The sequence below is a fragment of the Astatotilapia calliptera genome, chromosome 18 (genome assembly GCF_900246225.1).
Source record: "Astatotilapia calliptera chromosome 18, fAstCal1.2, whole genome shotgun sequence".
NCBI lineage: Eukaryota > Metazoa > Chordata > Actinopteri > Cichliformes > Cichlidae > Astatotilapia > Astatotilapia calliptera.
Genome location: NC_039319.1, coordinates 15,688,474 through 15,715,288, shown reverse-complemented (window position 1 = coordinate 15,715,288; position 26,815 = coordinate 15,688,474). Strand labels below are relative to the sequence as shown.

Below are 26,815 nucleotides of genomic sequence, written 5' to 3'. Positions count from 1 at the left end.
AAGATTGTTGCTACACTGCCCCCTTGTGTAGATATACATGAAGTACAATAACAGTAAAAGTGCTGCAACCTATTATAAGGTAAAATGTATTCATAAAAGCTAAAACAAATAATGGTTTCCATCCCTGTCTCCCATTATCCCTTTTAAAATAAAAAAAAATAGTATATTTTTGTGGTCAGTGCATCAGCGATAATAATGCAAACGTTAATTTGTGCAAATGTTCTTGTGGTAGCTTTTTTCTTTAACACATTACCTCTGCTCTGCCCTCAGTTTGCTGCCTGGGTGGATGCAGTGGTTTTCGTTTTCAGCCTGGAGGATGAGATCAGTTTCCAGACGGTCTACAATTACTTCTTGCGCCTTTCCAGCTACAGGAACACAGCAGAGGTCCCCATGGTCCTCGTTGGAACACAAGGTGCTTGCCCTGCATCTGATATGTATATACAAATGTTCTTTATTGCCTCTTACATAATGAAACTATAGCTGTTATATGCTATTCTTTAATAAGTGAGGTATATTGAATTTATATCTTAATGTCAACAAAAGTCAGGAGAAGACCAAAACAGTTTTTGTGGTTTGAGTGCCGATTTGTTTTTGTGCAAAACGGACCTCTGTTGCTGTCCACACATCATTAAAACACACCAGCAAAGCACGCTGTTGCACATCAGTACCCATCAGTTTTGGAAATATGGAAATATGTAGGCGTCTTTCAGATTCCAAGTATATATTCGGGACTTCTCTGTGGGGGTTTTTGGTGAAAGCTGTTGACACTGGGTATTGCCAGCTTCATTCATGGAATTAAATGTTTGATCCACATCTTTTTTTTTTTATTGCTCTCTTCTGCTAGATGCAATCAGTGCTGCCAACCCCAGAGTGATTGATGACTCACGGGCCAGAAAGTTGTCAAATGACCTGAAGCGCTGCACGTACTACGAGACCTGCTCCACCTACGGCCTGAATGTGGAGAGAGTCTTCCAGGACGGTGAGAGGGGGTGTTTTAAAAGTGCAGATAGGTTAAACAGGAAGGTGTAAAGCGTAGCTTGAATGTAAATGTTCGATATACTTAGTAGGTTGTTTATCCTGCAACGCTTCAGTCAGTCGAAAGAGCAAACACTTGTCAGCATTTGCTAATTTTAGAATAAACTAGTTCTTCAAATGTAAGGATATATGCTTAGGAACAATGTTGCAAACTTTGGATAGGCATTTTACATTTTTGCTGTTTGTAATGACCTTCATCTAAATTGCCTTATTCCCAGGTTCCATTGCAGGCAAAACATTTAAATTAGCCTCATTTCAATTCCACTCTCAGACTTCCACTTAGGATTTCTTGACAGTTTCTTGAAGAAACATTTAAATTGCAGTTTTTCAAATACCGGATTTTGTGTGAATCCGACTAAGATATGCAATCTTGTCACCTCCTTCCAATTTTAGGAAACACGGTCCAATTTGGTATAACTTGTATTTGCAAAACTATGAGCCTAGTAATTAGTGTAACCCTTATATTACACCCTCTGGAACTGGCTCAAACTGGCAGGGAGGGCATTCACAGAAGAGTTTTTCTCAAAACCAATGTAACTTAATAAAGCTGAAACTCACAAGTCGGCATTATTAGTGTTAGTTATTAGTGTCCTGTTTGCTGTGGAGGTGCTGAAAGGTGCAAAAAAAATGAAGGGAACAGGAGGTTTGAGGGAATAAGCACATTTTTATAGCCTGGAAGGTCCAGCTGCCAGTCTGCCAATGTCAGCCAGTTTCCCCCTGATGCACAGCCTCCACTGTGTGATGCCGCTCCCTCACATGGGAAAATGTTGGATCAACTCAATAAACTTGGATCAACATTTTCCTTGCTTTCCCGTGTAACTTTGTAAAAACGAGAAGAATTTGTGTCGAAATTTCCATAATGACAGTTGTTTCTCTGTTTCTCTTTACCTCAGGCTACATGCAAAGTACTATAATATTTCACATTCAGTAACATATGATTGTCAGTACTGCAATTAGTCATTGTGGAAGTTAGATTCATGATCAAGGCTCGCATGTAAATGTGGACTTCATTCAGTTCGGCATAAATGGCGGAAAAGCACCATCTTGTATATTGTCTCTTTTTCAACTTTCTGGAAACTCTTGAGTTTTTCCCTGAATCCATAATTGAAGTCATGAAACTGTTATTTGGAAACTCGGCTGCTTCAACTCTGGCACATTTTCCCCTCGGGCGGCAGCTCCTTTGAAAGGCTGTCATCCCTTCAGAAAACATCTGAATATGTAACGCTGTGTTCACTTTGCATTTAACTGACTGTTGATGCGCAGGCACGTTGTCTTCCCCCCCCCCTGCCTTAATTGCTTCCTGAAGCTCAATTTGAAATAATTAAAAGAGATGAAGGGAGCGCTGGCTGTCTGGAGAAGTCGCCCAGTATCACTCGCACCCTCTTTCTGTATTTGCCATGCTGCAGCAGGCAGCCGGGCGTTATGGTCCCAGCTGTCAGCACGACTTCAGATCATCTCCCCTTCCCTCAATGCTAATTCACGTCACGCAGCCCCGAACATCACCTCCCTCCTTCGACGCCTCGCGCTCAACCCAGTCGCGTGTGCAGCAAATTAACGGTTTACGCCACCACCAGCATAGCCAATCAGGCTGTGACACAATAGTTCCATTTGGCTAACATCACACTATAGAGCTCCATGAATGACAGAAAAAAATTAAAGCAAGTCATTTTGTATGATTACTTTTCTTGGTAACCTTATTGTCCCAGGAGACATGCATAAGCAGTATGTTCCTTATTACCTGCCTGGAAAACAAATGGCCCGAGGAGGTCTAGATAATGTGCGTAGTTGGGAGTGCTAGTTTTCTTTCATTGCTTTTAGCGCTCTACAAAGACTTTTTTTGGCATTTGAATTGCATTAAGACTGAATGTTGTGATGCTGTAGTCCAAATCTACAGCAGTCACAAGGTGAGATGCCTGATGTAGTTTTTCTTCTATCTCTTGCTCTAATGCTGTCAAGAAAGAGTGGAGAATTTTACATACATGCGACCTTTAATAGCTTTTGAAAGAAAGCTATGCAAGTAAACGCATCAATCTGCTATTTACTATAACTAATAGAAAATTATGTCTGCTACTAGCATATCCCAAAGTGGAACTGTTTCTCTAACTTTTTATAATTCTGTAGCTGGTTTATACCTGAAACACATTCTTACAGTCATGTCTAAGACTGGTAGCTTGCCAGAGCCAATTCCTGTTAATCTTATTGTACTGTTTTGGACAGTCTATTTGGGCACTCCTGAATCTCTTTTAGACCCTGTGCACTCATATTGGGAGATTAGATCTAGTCTTTTCTGCACCTTTTACTTTCGCACTTTGTTGAGCAATGACTTTATTGTGTTATGCTGTAAAAGATACCCATTGTGCCAATATGAGGACATACTCTTTTTTTTTTGTTTAATAACAAGAGGATCTATAATGAAGTAACAGCTTCCTGTTCAAAGAGGAAGTTGGTTTTTGTACTTATCAGGTCCAACTACTTAAATAACTGGGAGAAATTTAAAAAAGCATCTCAGACAAGAGCTCGAGTCTCAGGAGATTCATAGTGAGTGAACTGAGCTAAAACCCCAAAGTGTTCTTCAATTTTAATAAATATAATATTTTTGTGTTTGATTTGATGTCTGAATCGAAATAAAAACAGTCAGTTTTATTTGTCAGTTTTTGTCTGTAAAACACAAGGATGCCGCTGACGTGTGCTGATTGGTTGTAAATATTGTAACCAACCTATCAGCCGACGCATTCCCTCGATGGCACTCAGTTTTGTTCAGTGACCATAACAGACATCTGAACTAAAACCACTGAACTAAAACAAAAACTTTTGTGTCAGAAACAGCTGACACAAAAGCTCAAAAGGGAGCGCTATGGGTCCAGAAAGAGGCTTTTGGTTCTGTTATGTCCCTAAAACTTAAAGTGTTTTACTAAAACCTAAACTCCATAAATGTTAAACATAATAAAAATTCATTTTATTTCTGTTTTTACTCCCATGAACATTATATTTTTTGGCTTAAATGGCATATTTATTCTGGACTGTCGCAGAGACCACCTGTTAAACCTGAAGTTGAAGAACGGGAATTCTCTGTCTAGGAATTCGTTGAGGTTTCCCACTGTTGCTCAGCAACCGAGCTACTCTGCATCATCACACGTGATCCTGGGTTTCACATTCTCAAAGTGTAACCCACTAAATCCCTAAAAACTCTCCCAAGGTTGGCTGACCGGACTAGTTGACCGTATCTTGCTGTGTGTTTGCCTCCAGTTGCCCAGAAGGTTGTGGCCATGAGGAAAAAGCAGCAGCTCTCTATTGGTCCATGCAAATCACTCCCAAACTCTCCCAGCCACTCATCAGTCCCCGCTGCATCGATCCCCTCTGTTCACATTAACCAGGTAAGATCCAGATATTCACAGCCCACACTTAAATCCTCCACGTGAATATGTAAAAAATCTCCAGTTTATGTAATTCTTCTCATGGTGATTGGTTGTATTGTTAGTGAGTGGGTAATTTTGTCCACATCATATTTTTCCTAAATTGACCTGGTTCTGTCTCCCCTGTTGTTGTTTTTTCTTTTCCTTTTTTCTTTTTACTATCCTCTCTCCTCTTCTTTCCTCCCACTTTTCCTCTGATTCTGTCGGTTCGTGTTAATCCCTCTCGCTCCCCAGGCGGCCAATGGTGGGGGTGCATTCAGCGACTACTCCTCCTCCGTTCCCTCCACCCCCAGCATAAGTCAGCGGGAGATGCGCATTGAGACCATCGCTGCCTCCAACACGCCCACGCCCATCCGCAAGCAGTCAAAGCGCCGCTCCAACATTTTCACAGTAAGTATGCGACAGCTGATGCAAAGCAACACCCACTCACACTACTAGGAGGCATGTTGCCGAGCGCACTTTTTCCACCAGAGGGAGACAGGTAGCTCAAAATGCATAAAAAAAGCCACCTCTCCTGCCTTCAATGCAGGCAAAGACAGTGTCTTGTTCACACAGCACAATGGGCAAAGGAGAAAAAGACAAAATAAATCTCATTAAATCCCTGAAATGCACCAAAAAATAAAAAAAATAAAGAAATAAAATGAAACCTTAAAGCAAATATCAAAGATAAACACTGTGGAAGAAAAACATTAACTCTTTTCATGTCCTTTTTCTTTTCTAATTGGATGTAGTGAGTGCACATGAATTAAGTTCCTCATCTCACCCATAACAAACTGGGCCCTCTGCGCTGTCTAAATCTTTGACCTCCCTCCCCCTACCCCTCTTATTTTTGCTAGATCCTTTCTTTGCAGTGACTTCCCTTTTGGGGGAGAGACGGCAGCGACAAAACCGCCAATGCCACTTCTCCTGCCCCGATCAAGCTAAACTTTAAAATCCCTGCCAACCTGTGGCCCGTTTACACGCTGCTAATAATGCATGCTGGCACCCTTAGCACCCCTGCTTCAGACAGAAAGTGCTCTAACTGGCCACTAATCAACTTGCTGAGTCCCCATTTTACATTTGATTTCGATCGCTAAGATTAACTACCACACCAGTATCCCGACACCCCTGTCTGCCTGCTCTTTACCCCATGTCCTGTCACATTTGCCCTTTGCCCTAACCGATAGCGTATATGTGCACTAACCACTCTAATTTCCTTAGCTGTCCTAAGCTTGTCTTTTACTTGTAGCCTCTGCCATGTTTTTCTACCCAGCCTGTTCCCCTTCTCCCCCTTTTCTCTTCCCAGCCTTCTTCTTTGCTGCTAAGCCTTTCCTAAACTCGCTTAGCCGGACCTGGGCCTCCTTAAGCTCAGGGAGGTCTGCAAAAAAAGTACAAATCAGCAAGCTTTAAAATCAGTACAAACTATTCTCTAAAGTTCCCTGGTTGGGGAAAAACAAATTCCCCTGCGAAACCAGTGTCTCATTCACATGCCATCTTTGTATCCAAGTTTTAAATTTTTTCTCTGCAGAACTTTTTGAGCTTTATGAGACAGATCAGGCTATGTGAGATTACCCCTTTCCCTCTCCCTCCCAGTCATATCCCCTTTCTTTCACCAATCTACCTCCCTCTCACCTCTTGCTGTCACCTGTTTCCCATCTCATTCCTATTTCCTCTCTCCTCTCTTTCTAACCAACTCCTTCTCTAACCCTCCCCGATCTATCCCTTCCCCTCCTCTATTTGTCCTACCGCCTTCATCTTGTTGCCCCAGCTGCTGGGGAGCCGCAGGTTTTGTGGCCACCGAGCAGTACAGGCTGTGTGCTAGCTCCCCTTGTTGTCTCCCTTCCCCCCCGCTAGGTAGTGACTAACCATGTCCACCAGAGAAATGAGCCTCTCCCAGTCCGCGTCATGGAGATGCCGAAGCACGCCACCTACCCAGTGTGGGTGCCAGAGTGGCAAGCCGAGCGGGAGTTTCAGCTCATGACCTTCTGAGGAGCAGCGAGCCGAGGGAGGGAGGAGGGAGGGGGAGGGAGGAGGAGGAGGAGGAAGGGACGGAAAGTTGACGGGGCGATGTCGACATTTCTTCAGTGACACTCGAAGAGAGCAATGGGCTCAGGAGAGGAAGACTTGCTTTGCAAAAACCTCCTTGCCATTTTACGAAAAACAGCAGAAAGAGAAAATATTTCATCAACACAACAATGCCGAGGATGTTCCTTTCCTAGCTTTGCACGTCTTAAAAAAGAAATTGGTATCTGTGTTACAAGTTCACAAAAAGTTCTGCTGGTAGATCGCAGGTTGCCAGGCACAATCTCGAAAGTAGGTGAGTAGATTGTAAAGCAGATCTCAGAAGGCCTCAAGAGAAGGTCTCCAGAAAAATGCCTTAATGTCATCGATAGACGAGCTCTGGCAGATCAACAATAGACTCTCTTTAGTCACTACATACGAGGTCCGGTCCTGTTATAAATCTGAGATAATAGTAACACATGTAACAATCATGGCACTGGCATTGGGACTCTTAAAAATGAAGAAAAATCCTTTGCATTGTGCAGTTTACTTAGATAATACTGCTCCAAATATACCAGATATGGTTTACGTAAAAAGAAAAAGCCCCTTGAAATAGATCAGTGCTTTGCATTAATACATTTAGATTTTTTTTAAAGTAAGTAAATAAAACTCAAAGCTTTACATCAGAAGATCTTATCACTCCGTCTTTTCACCACCCTCACAAATCACCAAACCACAATCATTTCAAGCCAGTTTCCACCATAACTGTCATTGGCCACTAGGTGTCAGCACAGTACACGTTATTCTTTCCTAGTGCTTCCATAGTCAATAACTAAACAATGTGTTTTGTAGTCTGTCTGTGGTTTCCTGAGGTCTTCAGGTTGTCTGTCCCCTTTTTGTGTTGAAAAGCACACTATTGAGGAATATAAATGAATATTACAGCATTTTTATACTTAATTCCATCATTCATTCGACCCATTTATTAATGTCCGCCATTCAGTGTTTCTCCATTCTGTATTTCAGTCCCTGAACTTGTTTCTCGTGTGAAACAAAACTCCAACAACAACACAAACAATATTCATTTGACACTGTTTTTTAATATTTGCAGATTTGTGCTTCTGTTTCCAACCTTTCTTCAACAAAAAGGGCTTTCCAACTCCTTCCGAATTAGAAGAGCATGATGGTTAAAAAAAGAAAGAAAAAAAAAAAAAAAGAGTCCCCCTGCTTTGCCAGTCCTGATAGAGAGGAAATTATTGGTTGAGGACTTTCAGCTTGTTGCTGCTTTACCCTCAGTGCCCTATTGCATTTCGGGTAATGCGTAGAACGTGTGGAAAACGTAGGACTTTGCGTCAAATGCAACCTAAAGTCGAGTCCACTCAAGTGTTTGAGCGCACTCAGAGTAGACCGTCTAATATCACAGCATGAGACAAACTGTAGGGACTCTTGTGGAAATGCCCCATCCACCCCCTTTTTTGCCCTGCCCCACCCTCTACTCACTACCCCGTGCTCTCATTCAGACACGCCACACAAAAAAACAAAAAACATGCTGTACAGTCGAGTCACTTTTGGAACTGTTACCCAGCCACCTAAAGGACACAACCTTTTCCTTACATGACATCACGCTGCCTTTTGCCATAAATGAGGACTCAAGGACTAGAGGTGCCAAGTTGTTGTTCTTTTTTTGTTTGTTTGTTGTTGTTGTTTTTTTCCTTTTAGATTTTCCTCGATTCATTTGGTCTGTTTTTATTTGACTCGCTCTCCTTTTCCAGGACGTTTTGAAGTACTGAATGGATGTTGAAAATGTGATCTAAAGGTATTAGCGCAGAGGTATTTTAGATTAAAGCAGTTTGGGGTAAATTTTATGAAGGCCTTCATAAAAACTAGTGTAGATCGTCAGGGTGTTGAGGTAATACAGAGGCATAATATACGAAAAACAAATGAAACTGGGTTGCACCGACTTGTATGAATGTAGTTAAACTTAACAGTTATTTTCCTTTTATTTATTTTTAATTTATTGGGTTGGGGTTTTTTTTTTTGTTTGTTTGTTTTTTTGCAGATTCAATTTTAATTTATTTTTTAATTTATTTTCATTTTCCTCGGTTTAGGTTTGGTACAGAGATTATGAACTCTTGCATAATCGCTTTTCTATCATGAATGGATTGACAAAAATATAGACTGCTGTATATCTTGTATTGTATTTTATTTACAATGGTACTCTATAAAAAGTACATACATATAAGGAATATATGAAATAACTGTCCATCCTATATTTTGTGGGAACTGCAATGTTTGGCTCAATCTGTTGAATATTTTGAAGTGACTTTGTGACTTGCTTTGTATGGTGTCTGTATAGAAGCTAAACAAGTCATCATAAAAAAAAATAAAATGTTGGAAAAAAATATAAACGCCAGAGTTGGTTTACTTGAACTCAGACTACCTCTTTTCCATTGGTGACTGGACATCTCTCATGTTCTGAGTGAGACCATACACACTCATGTCTGTCCCTACCTGTACCTCATCTCTTTATTTGTGTTGGGGTGGGAAGGTTATGATTAAACTGTTTCATGTCAAGTTTCAGTCGCTGTACCACTGGGTTTTCCCCCCCCTCTCCACAGGCATTCCCGGGAGTTTTAATGCTGATGTATTTTAACTTCTCTGACACTTAAATTGTCTGACTTTGGCAGATTGATTTTGTGTCCTTCTAGGTTTTGCAGGCTGGAGGAAGAAATACTACCAAAGCCTTTTTTTTTTTTTTTTTAAAGAGAGAAAGAAAAATAACCACTCTCCTTTCTTTCCTTTCTAACCTGTTATGACGTTTAACATATTGATCGTGCTATACAAGCACTTATTATTTGACTATGTGAAAGGCACAGCTGATGCTGCAGTGGGTACAGCAGCAGGTGGTCTGCAGGTCCACTAAGGGCCCGCTCTGGGTCTCAGACAGAGGGAAGGATCTACCAAAGGGTTTCAGGGCTGAGTCATGACTCAATGTGTGGTCGTCTCTGGTCTCCTCTGTGTTGAGATGTGTCCAGTGTGGTCTTGGTTTGGTCTCTATTTTTCTTTAAATTTCTTATTTTCATTTTTTTTTGACTTGCACGTCGGTGTTAATGCTGTTTGTTCCGCTGGTCTGCTTGTCTGTTAATTTGAGGCTTCTTTTGAGACTATTTTTTATTTTGCAACGCTTAGTTTACAGCAAATGTTCCAAACACCCTCTGACCCCCAGTCTCTTGCCCTCACGCACACACGCCCCAACACGCACGACCCCACCCAAATTCTCCTCATACCCCCACGGCTCCCATCTCGTGCTCTGTGCGTCGCTTCGGTGTCTGACTGACTTTCTTGTTTCCTTGCAGTCACGGAAAGCCAATGAACAAGCAAAGAGCGTTGACAGTAAAACAGACAGCATAGGCAGTGGAAGGGCCATACCTATCAAACAGGTAAGCAGTCTTACTAACCCTTTTTAACTACATTTCCCACAGTTCCTGTGGTAAGTATGGCTTCTTTGGTCTGAGTAGAGGTTTAAAGTAATTTTATATTCAGTGATTTTGGAGAAAAGCCGTATGCTACAAAATCCACTAGATGGCAGCACAACCCAATGTAATAAATGCTTTACAAGCAGGCACCACTACCACTATTATATGGAAATCACACACACACACACACACACACACACACACACACACACACACACACACACACACACACACACACACCTATCAAAGTGTACACTTCCAAAAAACTAAGGCGGAAATTTTAAACCCTGGAGAACTGATGAGTTTGGTTACCTTTGACCATTGTTGGGTCATTTTGTTCTCAGCAAATGACACGATCTGTCAGAAAAAAAAGAAATCAACATTAATATTTGATGTGTGATTTTTCTGAGCAGCAACTATAAATTTATAGATTATATTTAAAGCACCATCGTTTAAAAAAACATCCAACTTTGTGTACTGCAATTTTCCAGTCACAGTTTAAGGCTTGTTAGTGGATAATAAAGATTTTTGTGTTTTTCCTCAGCTGTTCCTTAAAGGATATATCTTGTTTTGACTGTGGCTACTAAACAAATATTTACGGGATCTCAGAACATTATTTAGGGTCAGTCTCATCTTGTAGTTGAACCACTGACTCCTCCTGATTGTGCTGAACTAATATTTAGTTCATTCATTCATATCTATATATTGTCCCAATAGGCATTTTTTTTATGGCGGCATTTTATTTGATTTTTTTGAGCCATGGTAAAAATGCTACAGCTTTAATGGTAATGATTATTACACAAACACTGCTGGAATATTAGTCTAATATTGGTTTGTTTTAAAAAATCTTGTCATTATTTATTGATTTTTTTTTGTACCTGTGTTTCTTTATTGTTTCCCTATATTATATTTGTTTTAGTCACACGCTGCAGTGAATGGAACAGATGCACAGCAGCAAACCACCGAATAAAGCGTTTTCTAAATCCTTTCTAAAGGTCCGACTGTAAGGAGGAGTAAATGGTACATTCATTAGTAATCACTCCTGATTATATGAGGGCTTTTGAAAATAGGTCAGCATTCCTGTATTATCATCTTTACCTGCAGCTGATAGAGGACACTGTCCTTTCTTTCGAAAATGTTTTGCCAGACCTCCTCGTTCCCTGTGGGAGAAAATTGCCAAGGCTTTGGGTCTAGCTGAAATAATGGCAGGGTGATGCTTTCTTAATCAAAAACGTTCCTTTGTGTTTAAAGTAGAAATAGTTGGCTATGAGGTGATCACTCCGTGGGCAACGATAGTTGTTTGTGTAATGGATAAGGCTTTTTATTTATTTTTTTATTCAGCAATACGAGTTCAAATTATGAGTCTGAGAACAGCAGCTTGAGAACAGCTAAAAACTCCTTTAAAAATGTTTAATACTTCATGATGGCTGTTCTACAAAGATGTAATTTAGGTCTCAGCGAAGTGGCTGCGTTTTTGTAGATCTGTGTAATTCCCTGCAGACGCTCATTAGTCCACAGGTGATCAGGAGTTTGATTTTCACAGATTAAACGAAATCCCCCTCAGAGCAATCTTTAGTGTAAACTCTTTCAGTCTTAGCCCGTGCATTAGTGGGACCTCCTTTCTAAAGTGCGCAGCCAATTTCCCTGAGTATCGCAGCCACTTTTGGCAAGATCAGAACCGATGCTTTGTCTAAAGAAAAAAAAAACACTCCTTCTTTTGGATGGGTAGGGATGCAGTTCACATACAGATGTGGAGGGACAGATGGAGTGTTTTTGTGTGTGTGTGTGTGTGTGTGGTGGTGGTGGGGGAGGCATGTGGAGGGGGACTGACTAGCTGATCTCCAGGCCAGTGAAATGCACAATCAAGGAGATCAAAGCATCAATGCGAGCTTAATTACCACTACTCCCCGCGCCCCCACCCCTCACCCTCACACCATCAGGCCAAATTACACATTGCATGCCCCCCCCCCCCCACCCCCCCCCCCCCCACACACACACACACACACACTTTCTATCTATAAAAATAGTGAGTGAGGATAACAATGCACTCACTGCTGAGGAGCCGTCAGCAGCTCTTCACCCCCCACACACCAGCACACACACTTTTTTCCCTTCTCCTGGTGTGTCACAAAGGGCCGGCCTATCAGTCAGCCACAGTGGCAGTTTGCAGCTTTCCTCCTGGTAATCTGACAAAAGGAGAGAAAGACACTATCTCCTCTGTGTAGATATCACAATTGTGTGGACACAGAGAGCGCGTCTGACAACTGGCCCGTTTCCTTGTGTCGCACAAGCTTGACACACTCATCCTTTTGTGTGCGCGCGCGCACCCTCATGTGTGCGTCAGTGTCGAGGGGAAGCGCTGGACTCCGCACCTCTCCTCGTGATGTCACACTATCCCATTTTCTAATCTGAGACAGAGCCCCGATGATTAATTCAATTAAATCGTATGTCAGGCTTCCAGTTATTGAAAGTGACCTGATCTATGATGATATTTATCACGGTCGTAATGGGCAACTGTTCACATAAAATAACAGAAGAATTAGTGTGCATGCGTAGATTTTCGCATAATTGCCTTAGCATCTTTATCGATCTGCTTCACGGCTCTGATGAATAATTTGAAGCTCCACACTGATTGCGTGTATAGATTTGTGTATGGTTCAGTAAGGCCACAAGATGAGGAACATATTTGCTTGTAAAACATGCATTATAAAGTTGCTAGAGGCCCTCTGACTGCATCATTTACTTTGTATGATTAAAGACACGTTTAAAAAGTGTTTACAGTTCTTTTATTGACCATATTGAGAGAGAGCCCGGGCAGTCAGCAACTAATCGATCAAAAGGACACAAGTTTCTTCCTGGACAAAAAATCCTCTTCAAGTATGAATAGTTACAAAAGGGTTAACAGTGGCTTTTGAATATTAAAAAATATATATAGTTTAAATTCTAATTTAATGGCCTGTGTTTTCCCTGTCCTCATTTTCCATCAAAACTTTAAATGGTTTCAAAATATTGTTCTCATTTTTGATTCATCTTGTCTGAAAACTTATGGGTCCTTAAATGTATTCCAGTACAAGTAATTCAGCAATACTTCATCTTAATAAACAACAGGCTGTACCCAGTGGTACGGGATCTGACAGAGCCGGCCTGCTCCCTCATTTTTCAAAGCTTACATTTGGATTTTCTTTTTTTCATTATAAAAATGTTATTTCTACTCTGTAAAGTAAAATTCAATTATTTCAGATGCAGATTTGTTGATAGGATATGAAGCCTGTACTTATGAGCACCAGCGTACAGCCCAGTTGTCAGGACTGTCAGGATTCATTTGTGGGGGGTGGAGGGTCGTGGCAGATGAATCAGGGTCTGGATTAAGATGATTGTCGGCAAACAGCCTGGTGCCCAGGTCACCGAGGGTCAGCTCTTCCTGATGTGTTAATCAGGATTAAAGCCTGCGGGATGGTCCTTACTAGCAAAACACTACCCCTTTGACCCCCCTTTTTTCAGCTCTCTCTCACACACACACACACACACACACACACACACACACACACACACACACACACACACACACACACAGGGCCGGGCTGTAAAAGCACAAACATTGCCCCGACTTAATCCCCTAATTAAGCAGGCCCCTCCTCACTATTTAACCTCAGAGAGAGCCTCCTGGCCCTTGCACTCAGCAGCCTTTGGTCACCTCCAGCAGTGGAACTCTATTGTTTACTAGTGGATTTACTAAACAGATAAGGAAACCTTGTGAGGCCTTAAAAGGCCCCAGAAGATAAAGTTGAATAGAATAAGAGATGAGTGGGCTTTGAAGAGGGTAGATCACACTCTCTAATCCCAGGATTGAGGGGTCTTCCAGAGTTCAGCATGTTATGTGCATGAATGCAGGGAGGAGGTCTGGCAAATTGGATTGTCTCTGTTTCTGAATGGTCCCTATAGCAGAGGAACTTGTCCAGCTTTGTAGGTTCAAAAGGGCGCAGAAGCAAAAGCAGCATTTCATTAAACCTGTCAGCCGCCGAGCTATAACAGAAAGAGATTAATTGCAATTGTTAGGTAATTGCCAAACTGTTTTTAATGTAATTACTTCCATACTGTTTCATAATTGTCATTTAATATGATGTTTGTTTGCTTTATGGTGTACCTCCAAGAAAATTCTCCATGAAAGCGCAATAACAAATCTGTAATAACAATAACAGCACTGTTTTATGGTATTTAACATCCATAATGGCTCATATCATCGACCGCGCTGCTCTGAGAGGAGCATATGCTCACCGTGATGGCTTGTCTCTTACAGGGAATCCTTCTGAAGCGAAGTGGCAAATCCCTCAACAAGGAGTGGAAAAAGAAATATGTCACACTGTGTGATAATGGCGTCCTCACTTACCACCCCAGTTTACATGTGAGTCCCCCCCACCTCCACACACAGACTTTTGCTCCTTCCTTTGCTATTTCTTTTCCACTCGGCTTTATGGGTTTGTTACACCACTGTTTGTACTCGTGGGTGCTGCTGGATTTTTTTAATGCAGGACTTTTGTAACCGCTGAGCACGATTCTCTTGATGCGATTACATTTGCCACCATTGCTGAAGGAAACTGGATTGCAACCACATATGCACACGATGTCAACAGAGACTTATTGCTGTGTGTAACGTAACGGCCATATTAGCAAACCCTGGGACTTTGAGCTTAGTATTAAAAAACGGGGTGTCCTAGTGGTCATCTCTGCCCACCCTGTGGTGCCAATCCACGGTGTCTGCTAATGGAGACATGGCTGTGCTGCTGCGTGCCTGCCGCGCCCAGGCCTCACGCTGGCTTGTATTTATAATGGTTCTCACCGCATGGCAGCAGAGCCTGACCAGCCTCCCACATCCATCTTTGTCAGAGTCCCGCTGGGCTGCTAATACCTCTTAAACACTCGGCTGGCTGGCAGCAGACAGCTGAAGAGCCCGGTGCTCCACTCAGAAATGCCCGTCTCTGCCCTCGGATTCCCTCCATCACTCTCTGATTCTTCCAGCCTTGCGTTCGGCATGTCTAGATCATTCGGCCACATGAAATGAGCGATATTTTCAGCATCTTGTCTCTAATGAGACAACTCAAACTTTGAAAATGGGCCCAGTGGTTAGACATGAACCCTGTGTGTGGTCTTTTTTACTCTGACATTGTGTTAGTGGTTTAATTTACAAGCAGTTATTAGTAGAGCGGTGCCAGGCTAAAGTGATGTATGTAATTGACTGAACAGGCTATCTCTTGATCATTACAGCTATTACAGGTCATCGGGGCAATCTATGAATCTATGAATCTGTTGACTTACAGAGGGAGGTGAAATAAGGCTGACAGTTACATTAGCTCAAGCTCATTTTGAGCAGTGGAGCAGAGAAGGAGTAAGAAAAGGAGGGGAAAAAAGGGGGGAAGAGAGAGATTGAGGAAAGGCGCGAGGGAGGGAGGCAGCCTGAGAGTGAAAGAGGGGAACCTTTAATTTCGCAGTCAGCCAAGCCATCCACACAATCACCTTCTGTTAATTCTATCTGCTACATCAATTAAATTGTTTGTAGAAACTAATTGAATGTGGCTTAATCACACATCTTAATAGCTTTGCACGCTTCGATCTGGCTGTTAATTCCAGCAATAAAATGAAATGAGAGCGCTCACTGGGTAATTAGCGAGGAGGCTTGGGAAAGAAATGAGTGCTTTATGACACGGTAATAAAGCAGAGGAGCCGGTGGGGGGACGGCAAAGGCCGAGCTCGCCTCTATCTGGATCTTTTTCTGCTGAGCCCAATGATTTTCACCTTGGCTTCCCACATTTGGGCGGCAGTCGCTTTAAACCAAATCAAATGACCAAATTGAAAGAGAATGAGACAGTTTGCATTCATTAAGCCTACCATCTCGCTATTTGGAGAGACGGCGTGGGCACAGGTGATGTATAATGGCTTTACAATCATTTTCCCACTATCACGCAGCCGTAGTGGAAGGTCTAAGATGGGTTGTGACTAATGGGGATGGAAATTGAATAGTCTTTTAATTTGTTTTTCTTCTATAATTCCTGGATTCTTGTTGGTCCACAGACTGTAATCAAGTAGGTAAATTGTGGGATATATCTGGAAATACGAGCTTGTGTAGGGTGAAGGCTGCTTGATACAATTGTCATGCTCTTATTTATTACTTCCTGTAGGACTACATGCAGAACGTGCACGGAAAAGAGATAGACCTGCTGAGGACAACAGTTAAGGTGCCTGGGAAGCGACCGCCCAGAGCAGTGGCCACCGTCGCCCCCACTGCTAGTCCCAAAACCAACGGGCTGACCAAGGACCGCAGCACTTTGCAGCTGGGCATAGGAAACACAGGTCAGAATCCCCGCTTCATTATTTGTCCAATGGGCAGAATTTCTGCTCTTTTTTCACATAAACAGTTATGATACGATAGGATTAATAATTTTAGGGTGCTGTGTCACAACATGAATGACGGTATCACCCTCTTCCTCCCTGCTCTGCGTCCACTACACTTACATCACACTGCACTTTTGTACAAAGAGCACAAATGTGAGCAAAGTCTAATTATTTGAGGAGCTCATAGTTTGCTCAGCTTTGCAGATTTCAGATTTAATATTTTATTTTTAAAAACTTTATACAGCTTAGTAATGTTAATGTTAATGTATCAAGAGAGGCACACTTTGCAGTTTTGGTATAGTTAGCTGGCACACCTGATGCATTCTGCTCATCTAGATCTAAACCTGCACCGTTCTCTCAGCTTTGGGCTCAAATAAACTAGAGCAAAGTGTAGGACTGCACATGTGAAAACACCCTTAGATAGACTACAAATATGGTGGTGCAAGCTTTTTAAAAAAAATTTTATTATGACTTTTTTTACATCATTGTGGTTTTGGACAAATCTCAAAAAACATGTTCTAGTCATCAAGTATTTTTATTTTGTTGTTGCCATAGTACAACCTTCACTTCATCCTTTGGACTTCGGAGTGTCCAAAATGTAGTCTATTGGGAAATGATTTGTATATTTATATAATCTACTGATCCAACTTAATCATAAAAGTTGCAATTTTAGCCATGGTATAGAGGCTAGTGCCACATTTATAACACTCACTTATGCTGGTAAATTTAAAAGCATGGACACTTTTAAGTTAAGAGAGATCATATATATACATTTCAGGCTCTTAGAAGAAATAAATCATACCTTGAATATGTAATGGTTACTCAATTAGGCTTTTATTACATTACTAATTTTATATTGCCCTCTGTTTGCGATTAATCACAAAAATGGCTCCCAACAGGTTAATTATCTTTCTGTATGTTTCATATATGCAAATTAGCTGCCGTGTAGTATACACACTGATGACTTAATGAGCATCTATGACAAATCTATTACTTCTCTATATTACTGAACAGGGAATCGCAAGTTGTGTTCAAGTAAATGCTGCAACCATGTTTAAGAAACAGTTGTTTATCGTTGTCTTTTAAGTCACTGACCTACTTATTCTCCATCCTCTGTGGTACTGTAGTGGTCACAGAGACAGCAAGCAGTTTAGTCCTGAGCATCGTGCCAGGATTTTTCCACCTTCAGGCTTAAAAATAGAGCTCTTCTCTCAGCAAGCAGTACCACTGGAGGCTGCTGAGAGTCTGGCAGCCGTATAGAGAGGAAGCCCGTGATTGGATTTAGGGGTTAGGATTAAGAGTAATTAATACTAATTAGCAGAGTGATCCCCGAAGGGAGGTGGGGTCCTTCGTCAGCTGTGAAATGGGCACAGTGTTTCCATCATTCAGGCTAAAGCTAACTGGCTGAGAGTGGGTTCAGTGCCAAAGATGTGCCACCAGGGACTGTTAGGACTGTCCGGGCAGGTTACTTTCAAATGTGGCCAAGGTGCTGCCACAGCTGAATGAGTTAATCAGTCACAAGCAGAAAGATGTAGGAGTTTACAGAGCGCAGGACAGGAGATCAAGGTTGTGTCATCCTGCAAAGTGTTGACCTTGAGTGCAGGGTTGAGGAGAGTCGTCTGAGTGGACGAAGGGCGGTGAAAATCAGGCCAGATAAGGTTTTGGGGAGAATAAAACCCACCACCAACTGGGTTGTTTTCTTTCTTGTTGTTAACGCAAAAGTGTTGTTTTCACCTGATAATCATTTCTTGGAAAAGACTCATCAATGATGAATTCCCAACATTTTCAGTTTTCATCTATGTCTGCATCAGGGAACAATGTGAGAGAGATTTGCCTTAATCTCCACTTAGGAAAAGAAAGGTTACAAATCACATCAGGTCTCTCTCCGGGTGGAGGACCCTCTTCTGATTATGCGATCGGGATTTTGATTTCATTAGACATGCAATTGATGAAGGGAACAAAGGGGTAATTTTTCATTCACAGCGTCCAAATCACAAGCCTTGTCTTTGCCTTTGGTAATTCATTCATTCCTTAGATCTAAAGACCTTTATAATCACTGGGAGAAGAGGGGTAGCAACCGGGAGAAGGAGGGGCAGAGTGGATGGGGGGAGATAGGAAGATGAAGAGGAGAGGTTGAGAAGACAGAGAGTAAATGTGGGAACGCACGCGCCCGCGAGTTTGCCAAGCGGCCAGGTTTAATTCCTTTGCTGGGTGCTGAGCGGAACCATTTTAAATATGATCCTCCCTGTTAACATGCGTCCTGCCGTGTCACCAGCGACAGATACATTGTATCAAAGTATTAATGGGCCCAGTCACTTTTAATCAATCCTCTGGGAGGGAGAGATGCGCTCACCACAAGGGAGGAAAAGGAGAAAAGTGTTTCGCCCATTCCCTCCCAGCTCTGCGCCATGATTTGTCTCCAGCTTATATAGTGCTACAGAACTAAGAACCACACACTCCCTAACTAACAGGCCAGTAACAACTTCGGCAAGTTGAAATATTTCCCAATCTCTTCAGTCTGAATCCCTCAACCCTGTTGGGTAAGCGAAAACCATCTCCCATATTCCAAATGTGCTTAGCTTAATTATCTAAAAGTGAATGTTGTTTCTCTAAAGTTGCTTTATTGCAACACGGAAGTGCTGCTGGGGATCCCTCTGAGATCCACTGAGAGAGTTAATTGTTCGTATCGAGATCTGTTTTGTCAATAGAAATAGACGTCATCAGATGGAATCTGAAAAGGAGCTGAAATGGAGAAGAAAGCATCCGTAAAAATGTCTATTTCCAAAGATAATACAGGCTGTACTTTCATACACAAGGGCTAAAATCAATATTTTAATGTTAATTTGTTGCGTACAGTTTAAGAAATCATTGTATAAAATGCATAAGTCTGAATGCAAATGCTGTAGTGACTTGTGATTGGACTAGGAGCCGCAGTATGAGAGGCGAAGGGGGACGTCTGGGCGTTGGTCATGATGATGATGGTGGTGGTGGATTACACAGCCGCAGATGATATGTTGCTCGGCCCACATTAGCATGAATGCTTCATTATCTCACTACTTGTACATAATGGGAACAACTCCACGGAGGGGTCAGGCCTCGTCACGGCTCATCAGCCCACTGACGGCCCGGCCTAAAGAGAAATGAGAAGCAAGGCAGAGCTGCTCCCCGCTAATCCATCGCCTGTACTTAACACCCGAGCCTTGGATCGCCTGCAGTAGAAACTATATGGCTTTTGTTATCTCTTTTTACACATGACAATAAAGTCCACAGTGGGTTTTTTTCTGTGAAGAGTTTAAGCAGGAAATGAACAAAAGTTAAATGTTTAGCGTGCTTTCTTTATAAGAGAATCAGTGTCAGAATGTGTTGAAGAAAAGTAGCAATTTGTTTTGTTTTTTGGTGATATTTTTTTAATAAGTAGATGCAGTGGTAAAAGAATTATAGTCTAACAGATAGCAATATTCCAGTATAATAATGCCCCATTACAAATTAAATTATAATGTAATAAATTATTACATTATAATTTAATTTGTAATGGTAATTGTGAGATTAGTTAGTTAATTTTTTTTAATCTATTGACAGCACTAGTAATAATATAAGTAGATCATTATGGTACATAGCACAGTATTTTTAATGACTGTGCAGAAGGGTGGTTTAATCTATAGAAATGCTATTATTCTAAGCTTAATGAGGAAAGCTGTCAAACAAATAAAGCTGGGCAAAAAATGTAACATCCCAGTAGTCTAATATTTAGAACTAAGCAGTCTTTGTTCATCCGGATTTGCTTATTTTACTGTTTATATTTCATGTAATGTCAACATAAATGGCTGCAATGGTTTTTCATAGAGACTTAAACAGCGACTGGACAGAATGAGGCCTCAAACTGGGGTTTTGGTTCACCCACAATTCAAAATAAATCCAGTTATATTGTCAATAATCATTAATTACTAATATTTTGTATTGTCTATGACACCAAAATCCGTGTGAGAGATTTCCAATTGAGTATTAATCCCTTGAATCTCAGTTTGAGTCATAATGTTTCGTCATTGTCAGTCCACCGTAGTGCCACTGTTAAATCTATAAAATGTAAAGGAGTCGGGCCTGGCTGGAGCTTTGAGTACAGTGTTCTTTTAATGCCACAAGCTGATTATTTCTCCACTGTAATTACATTATCCTCCCCTTTATGCAGGAGTGGTCTCTGGGGACTAATGGATACAGCCATGTATAATTCATTAATCATTAGCATCCAATTTGACAATTAGACATGATTGTTGAATTTTAAATATCAATCGAAGTTGCCTTGGAGTTATCTAATCCTTCCCCCCCCCCCCCTCTCCTCTCTATTTTAAGGTATCACAGAGTGAAACTTTGCACTCTGTGAATTAAAACACATTTTGAATAGTGGAAAAATGGATTTTCTGTTACAAATGCCTCTAACTTTAAACAGTAACACTAACGTTGGCTCTGGGAAATAACATGCAGTGGTGCACTGCTGTCCAAAATCACATAATAATAAAAAAACACTTACCAAGAGCAAATGTATAGAAGTCAGAGCTTTTTAAAAAAAAAACTATATAATTTATGCGGCACGTTTTTGGAAAACAAAGTTTCACATTTTCTTTTCAATTCTCCTACTCCAAGGCTCTCCCCCTCCCCTCCTCCCCCCCTCCTCCTCCTCCGCTCTGATTTCAGCATGCTAATTTAGTCGGTGCTCCTCAGCATGATTCCCTCGCTCTCTCTCCCATTCTTGCTGCGATTCTGCTCCCTCCCCTCTGGGACCTGAAGATTAATATTCCTGGGCCCAACAAGATAATTACTGATACTAATTAGACATGATTATGTGAATTTGATACACTTATTACTCTAGATAATGAGTAGGACATATTATCCTAACAAGCACCCGTGCCGCTTAGTTTACTTTACACACGAGCCACACACTATATTTTCTGTTATTGTCACCTCAATCAGAAACTGATATTCTCTTGTAATTATTAAATAAAGGGCCTTGATGTGTGTTACCTGTAAGATGAGGAAGCTTTGTCAAGAAAATCAGAAAATTGTGTTGATTTCCATAACAAAACCTCTGATGTTTTAACCTTCTAAGTGCCAGTGTGATATCTATTGGCCTTATTAAACTGACTTGTTTTTACAATGTCATGCAGCATGTGTGTGTGTGTGTTTTTATGGCAAAAACGCTGTGAAAAGGATCTTGTTTTTAGACGCCCACGCTACTTTTAAGTAGCACTTACTTTCCGTTACTTTTCTTTATTATTTATTTTTTAGAACATATTTTCATGTCACATGAGAGATTCCCATTCATCAGATTAACTGTCGGAGCTGTATTTTCCACCTCCGACAGTTAATCTGATTCCGCTCACATGACTGGAAGCATATCGATGAGTTTTTCAGAGTAGTTAGGACGTGTTGTAGGAGCTACTCACGAGCAGGAGGGAAGGACCCCACATGGTTCAGCCTAGCCCATGAATTAGTAAAGAGAGCCAGGCGTCCGTGGCTTGCCTGATTGGAAGTTAGGGGGAGAACGCCTGCTGACGCCAGTGGAGATCGATGTGGCAGTCAGAGGGATGAGGCGAGATAATTAGCGTTCAGAGTGTATCTTGTTAATTAAGGGCTAATTAGAGGCAGAGGCGGAGGGAGAAGGGTTTTGTGTGTGTGTGTGTGTGTGTGCGCGCGTGTGTGTGCGTGGGGGGTTGGTTGACAGAGATATGTGCACAAATAGGGTGGCAGCAGTGTTGCAGTGCAGTAGAAACTACCTAAAACTGTTAACTCAATTACATCATTATCCTCTGAGCTTGAAGAAAACAATCCTGCAAGTAAAGAATTCAAACAGCTGTATGCAAAATAAGAAACGAGCATTAATTTTTAATTTTTTTTTATTTTCCAGGCGCTTCTCACTCCAACAGCAGCACATCCCTCCAAACGGGCGGGTCGGCGTTTGGCGGCAGTAAAGATGGCATGCACCAGCGCTCCTTCTCTGTGTCCAGCGCCGACCAGTGGAATGAAGCCATCAACACCAGTACAAGCAGCGGAGCCCGTAAGCCCTCCACCTACGCTTTCTACATCCTCACTCGCCTCCCGAGTTCTTATAATTCGCATATAATTCATTATTGCCACAAAGAACAGAATGTATTAAAATAAACTTAAGGGGACCTGATCCTGAGTTGTGGAGTGATGGAGCTGCCATTTGCTGAGCTTCTTCGGCAGGTGAAACAAGCCTCATTTTCATAATTAGCTGATTAGAGCTGTGATCGCTGTGACCTTTTTGGCTGCTGCTCTTTGATAGAAGCAGCATGTTCAGAGGAGAGGAACGGTGAAGGTTAACTTTCCGCCATCGATGCATCTCCTCTTGCTGCCTCCTTGTCACATTTCGCCCTGTCACTGTACTTGAGTGAAGTAAGAAAATATATTCACCATGTCTACTGCCCCCCCCCAAATCCCATCCTGTCTTTACCTTCCATCTTACTCTCTGCCCCCCCTCCTCCTTCTGTTTTCCTCTCTTTTTCTTCCGAAGAGGAAAATGAATGCTTTTCGGGGGTACCATTCATCACCAGTTATTTCCCTCTCTTTGTGGTTGGCAGTAAAAAAGCACTTAAATGCACATCAACAGAATAACAGTCATTTCCATGCATGTTTGCACTCTGGTAGTTCTCATTAGCACGGCGGCGGCTCCCCCCCTCCCCATGGGCTCCCAGGGGCCCCGGCAGTTTAAAGAGCGCACTTTACGAGCGCTGCTGGAGTCCAACTGCACGGCCCTCGTGGTTCCGCAGACAAGCCTGTCTCTCATTTGGAGCTGCCAAACGATCAATTCTGCCTGGACGCAGGCACTTCCATCACCCCCTACCCCTGTCTCCCATCAGCAGCATGCCCAAAGCAGAATTACTTAGATTCGTGGGGTCCTCAAATAAATGAGCATGAGTGTGTGTGTGTGTGTTCGTGTGTTTGCATGTGTGTGTGTGTGTGTGTATATATATTCTGTATGTGTTCTTGCAGAATTTTTGTGAGTGGCTGTTTGTATGTGATTTTGTTTTCCACAGAGCGTGTTTGCATTATAATGTGTGTGTGTGTGCGTCTGTGGGGATGTTTGTGAATGCGGGTTGGGCGACCGAACTGCAGAGAACAAATAGGACTTCCTAAACATTGTGCTATTGGAAATAAGGAGGCTAGAATTTCCTATTTTCATGTTTGGTAAACTGTAAAGCCTTTAATATTAACATAGCTCATTAACCAGCATCCAGTCTTCAACTAAATCAGATACAATTTGCTCCATTATTTTATTTTCTTCAATTATTTTCATGCTACTTTTAAGGTAACCACAAATGAGCTTGAATGAGGCAAATGAGCTGAAAATAATAGCAGAAGCGATGTGTCAAATGATAGATTATGTTAGAGGAAGAGAAGTGTCTCTGTAATCAGTGCATAGTCAGTGCAGACAGTTAAAGGCTTACGCTGAACGCAGCATCAGAAACTTTGCTGAATATCTTGCCGTTAATGTCTCCTTACAGTTTAAGGACGTGAATTAAAGTAGCGGAGCAGATCTGCAATGTAAAGTGATGCCGGGCTGTCACAACACAAACTTGATTGAAACGCAACCCTCTTATCTTCCTTCCTAATGTGTCTTCAATAATCAATAGAGGGTGTTCCGCAGTAACGGCTGCTCATGTTTTGCCATGTGAATTGACTCCAACCATGCCCAATCACTCCATTATCCTTGGTGAAGGTTGCAGGTTAACATAAAATGTGATTCTGAGATGCAAAAACAGCAGATTGATGATTCACTGGAGAATGAATGCATCTTAGCCAGGTAACCATTTCCATATTATTTAAAGAATGTCCTCATTTGTAAACCTATTGAACGAAGGCAGAAGCCAAGGTAGTAGCATCTCTTGAATATTGAGCGCAGATTTTTGATTAAATCCCGGCCCAATTTTTCTATTGCTTGCATTCATAAAGACACCCATTCTTAATGCACTGGATGCTTGTTTAGATCCTGGTCTCCTTCACGCACCTCAATCTTTGAGCCTGAATTAAAAGCAAGAGGCTCAAACAGTCAATTGATAGGCTGGCTGATGACAGTAACTTAAGTCTTTGTCAATGCGTGAGTGAAAGTCAAAGTCAAAAGACTTCTGCCTTTCAGTGTCACCGATGCCTTGAGCCAGGTCTTAAAACAGGGGAAATTGATTAAGTAAAACTTTACATCATTCAAAGGTTATCTTTTCATGTTTTCTGATATATTTTTGGTTGATAATAATATTTCTAGTTATATTTTATCACATTTTATTTACGTTAAATGTATAAAATTGTTTTGTCAGAAATAAGTGATGCTTACGTGGAACAAAGAGTTGATTAATTAAGAAGTATTTATCAGGTTAACCTGTAATAATTGAAATAATTGTTAATTGCAGAAGGGCTTGTGAGCCGTGTCAGTTTTCATGCCAATATGAAAATATGAATTTTTTGACAATGCTGTGCTGATTATCAAAACCTTAGTCCATGCAAAGTTTGCGTCGCTTCCCTTTTTTTAATCCCTTGTGCTCCAATTTATTTTTGCACCATTGCTAATTTATTTATATAAGAGTGTTTTTTTTCTCTCTTCTGAGTTTGCACATCAGCACACAGGTACTTAATGCACAGATAGCCTTTTCCTGTGGCACTGTGTTTTACACCTTGGCCTCCCAATGCGAGGGTGATGGCATGTGGGGCGTTTGATTTCTACGCCAGGCCGTAATGAAGTTTGACATTTAGTTTGGAGAGAGCAGCAGAGCGCGATCAGGCCTTGATTAGTACGCTCTAATTGAGGATAATAAGGGGGAGGCGGTGATTGTTTCTAATTTTTGCCATTAATTGCAGCCGTTGGCTTTGATTGAGGACAGGCAGGGCTGCCATGTCAAGGGGCCTGGCGGAATCATAGTGCTCCTTACCCGGAGCCTCTTGAATAACAATGAAATGACTCCCCCCCCCCAATTCTCTTCACCCTCTCCCCCCTGCTGCTCACTCTCTCACCATTTTTCATTCTTATTCATTTTGAGCGTAGCGTTGGTAAAGATGTTAGCAGCGCCCTCTGTCTCACCCATGGCCTCCGTTCTGGAGCTGTCATCTCAGTGCTGGGAGTGCAATACACTGTAATCACAGGTTAGCCTCGTACCTACTCTGCTGCCCAGGTGATCTTGGCTGAGTGGGTAAAGAGACTTCTGGTCCCCAGCGTGCTTCATTACCCAGCTTGGTCCTGATGGCCCTCATGCACGCTAACAGCCAGCTAATAATGCCACGGTGAATTCCTCGCTTGCAGTTTGCTTTCAACTTCATAATTGTCAACTTAACAAATTTTAATTAACCTGCCATGCATCATTTAGAGCTGAGAACCACTCAGGGGCTTTATATAAAACTATTATATCTCACACGCTTTGCTATTGTTGCTTAGTGATGTGTGCTGTAGTTTTAAATGTCCTGCTCCTACACCTGAATATCACAAACTTCTTAAAGCCCAGTGGATGCAAACAAAGGGGTGTGTATACCTTTTTACATATATATATGTTTCAGGTGCAGAGCGAGCTGTGCCGGGGTCATTTTCCACAACATTAAGGGCAGAAATTGATAATTAGAGGTGTTTATGACACGGTTGGGCCCCCCTGAGGGGCAGCCCTCCCCTTTAACCTCAAGCGACATTAAACAAATGCTGGCTGTCACTTTGGAGGCAGGTTGGAGCTCGAGTCTTCCACCCGCCATACGGAGCTGTGCTGGCGGGACAGACGCTGGTATGGAGAGGGAGGAGGAAACAGAGGGTGGGGGGTGGGGGGCACATTGGAGGACCCCTGTGCCCCCAGCTGTCTGAGCCAGCTAATGACTCGTCTCAGGGGGGCTGTTGTAAGAGAGCAGGGAAATTGAAACAGACGCCTTGACTAGGAGCTGCTACATGTGTGGCTGCGCGCTGCCATTCAAAACACCAGAGAGCCTAATATATGGGCTCCAGCTCATGCACTAATGTTATGTTTATTAATGTGATGGCATATAATCAATACATTGCTATTTATGCTGAAATATTAAGATTACCTTTAAAGACACTTCTCCTGTTTTCAAACAACTTAGAGATCGTTTTAATGAATTTGTTAATTTTTCCCAGTAATGACTTTACGGTTTGTATACATTAACTCTCATCAAGAATAATTTGGAGGGCAGGCATAATGATGTTCGTCTCAGGTGTCGTTTCCTATATTTTGCCCACACTCGAGCAGTGTATCCCCGATCCTCTGAGCTCCCCCCACCCCCGCTCAGGCATCTTCAGTCCCCCGCTGAGCCCATCTTACTCCTCCAAGACAGCCCCATCTCCCCAAAGGTAATGACCGAATTAGGCCTAATGTTGTACACTGGCTAATGGCACAGTGCCGCACATTATAGCATGTGCAACTGGCAACGACAACAGCAATAATCCCTGAGCCCCTTGTCCTCCTGCACTCCACCCCTGGGGCTGGGACGGTGCACAGGGAAATGAATGGAGTTTGCCACACTACAATGAGC

At 42.1% G+C, this 26,815-nt stretch overlaps 1 protein-coding gene across 2 annotated transcripts in view; it reads left to right on the top strand.

The window, feature by feature from the left end:
* agap3 (ArfGAP with GTPase domain, ankyrin repeat and PH domain 3) overlaps nucleotides 1–26,815 on the top strand; it is a 134,806-nt gene that overhangs the window by 79,361 nt on the left and 28,630 nt on the right. For both annotated transcript variants that reach the window (XM_026149890.1, XM_026149889.1), the window contains exons 5-12: nucleotides 271–412; nucleotides 845–979; nucleotides 4,282–4,409; nucleotides 4,683–4,838; nucleotides 9,782–9,865; nucleotides 14,199–14,303; nucleotides 16,075–16,246; nucleotides 22,188–22,337. In XM_026149890.1, the coding sequence (XP_026005675.1) occupies nucleotides 271–412; nucleotides 845–979; nucleotides 4,282–4,409; nucleotides 4,683–4,838; nucleotides 9,782–9,865; nucleotides 14,199–14,303; nucleotides 16,075–16,246; nucleotides 22,188–22,337 (1,072 nt within the window). The remainder of the gene's footprint in view (nucleotides 1–270; nucleotides 413–844; nucleotides 980–4,281; nucleotides 4,410–4,682; nucleotides 4,839–9,781; nucleotides 9,866–14,198; nucleotides 14,304–16,074; nucleotides 16,247–22,187; nucleotides 22,338–26,815) is intronic.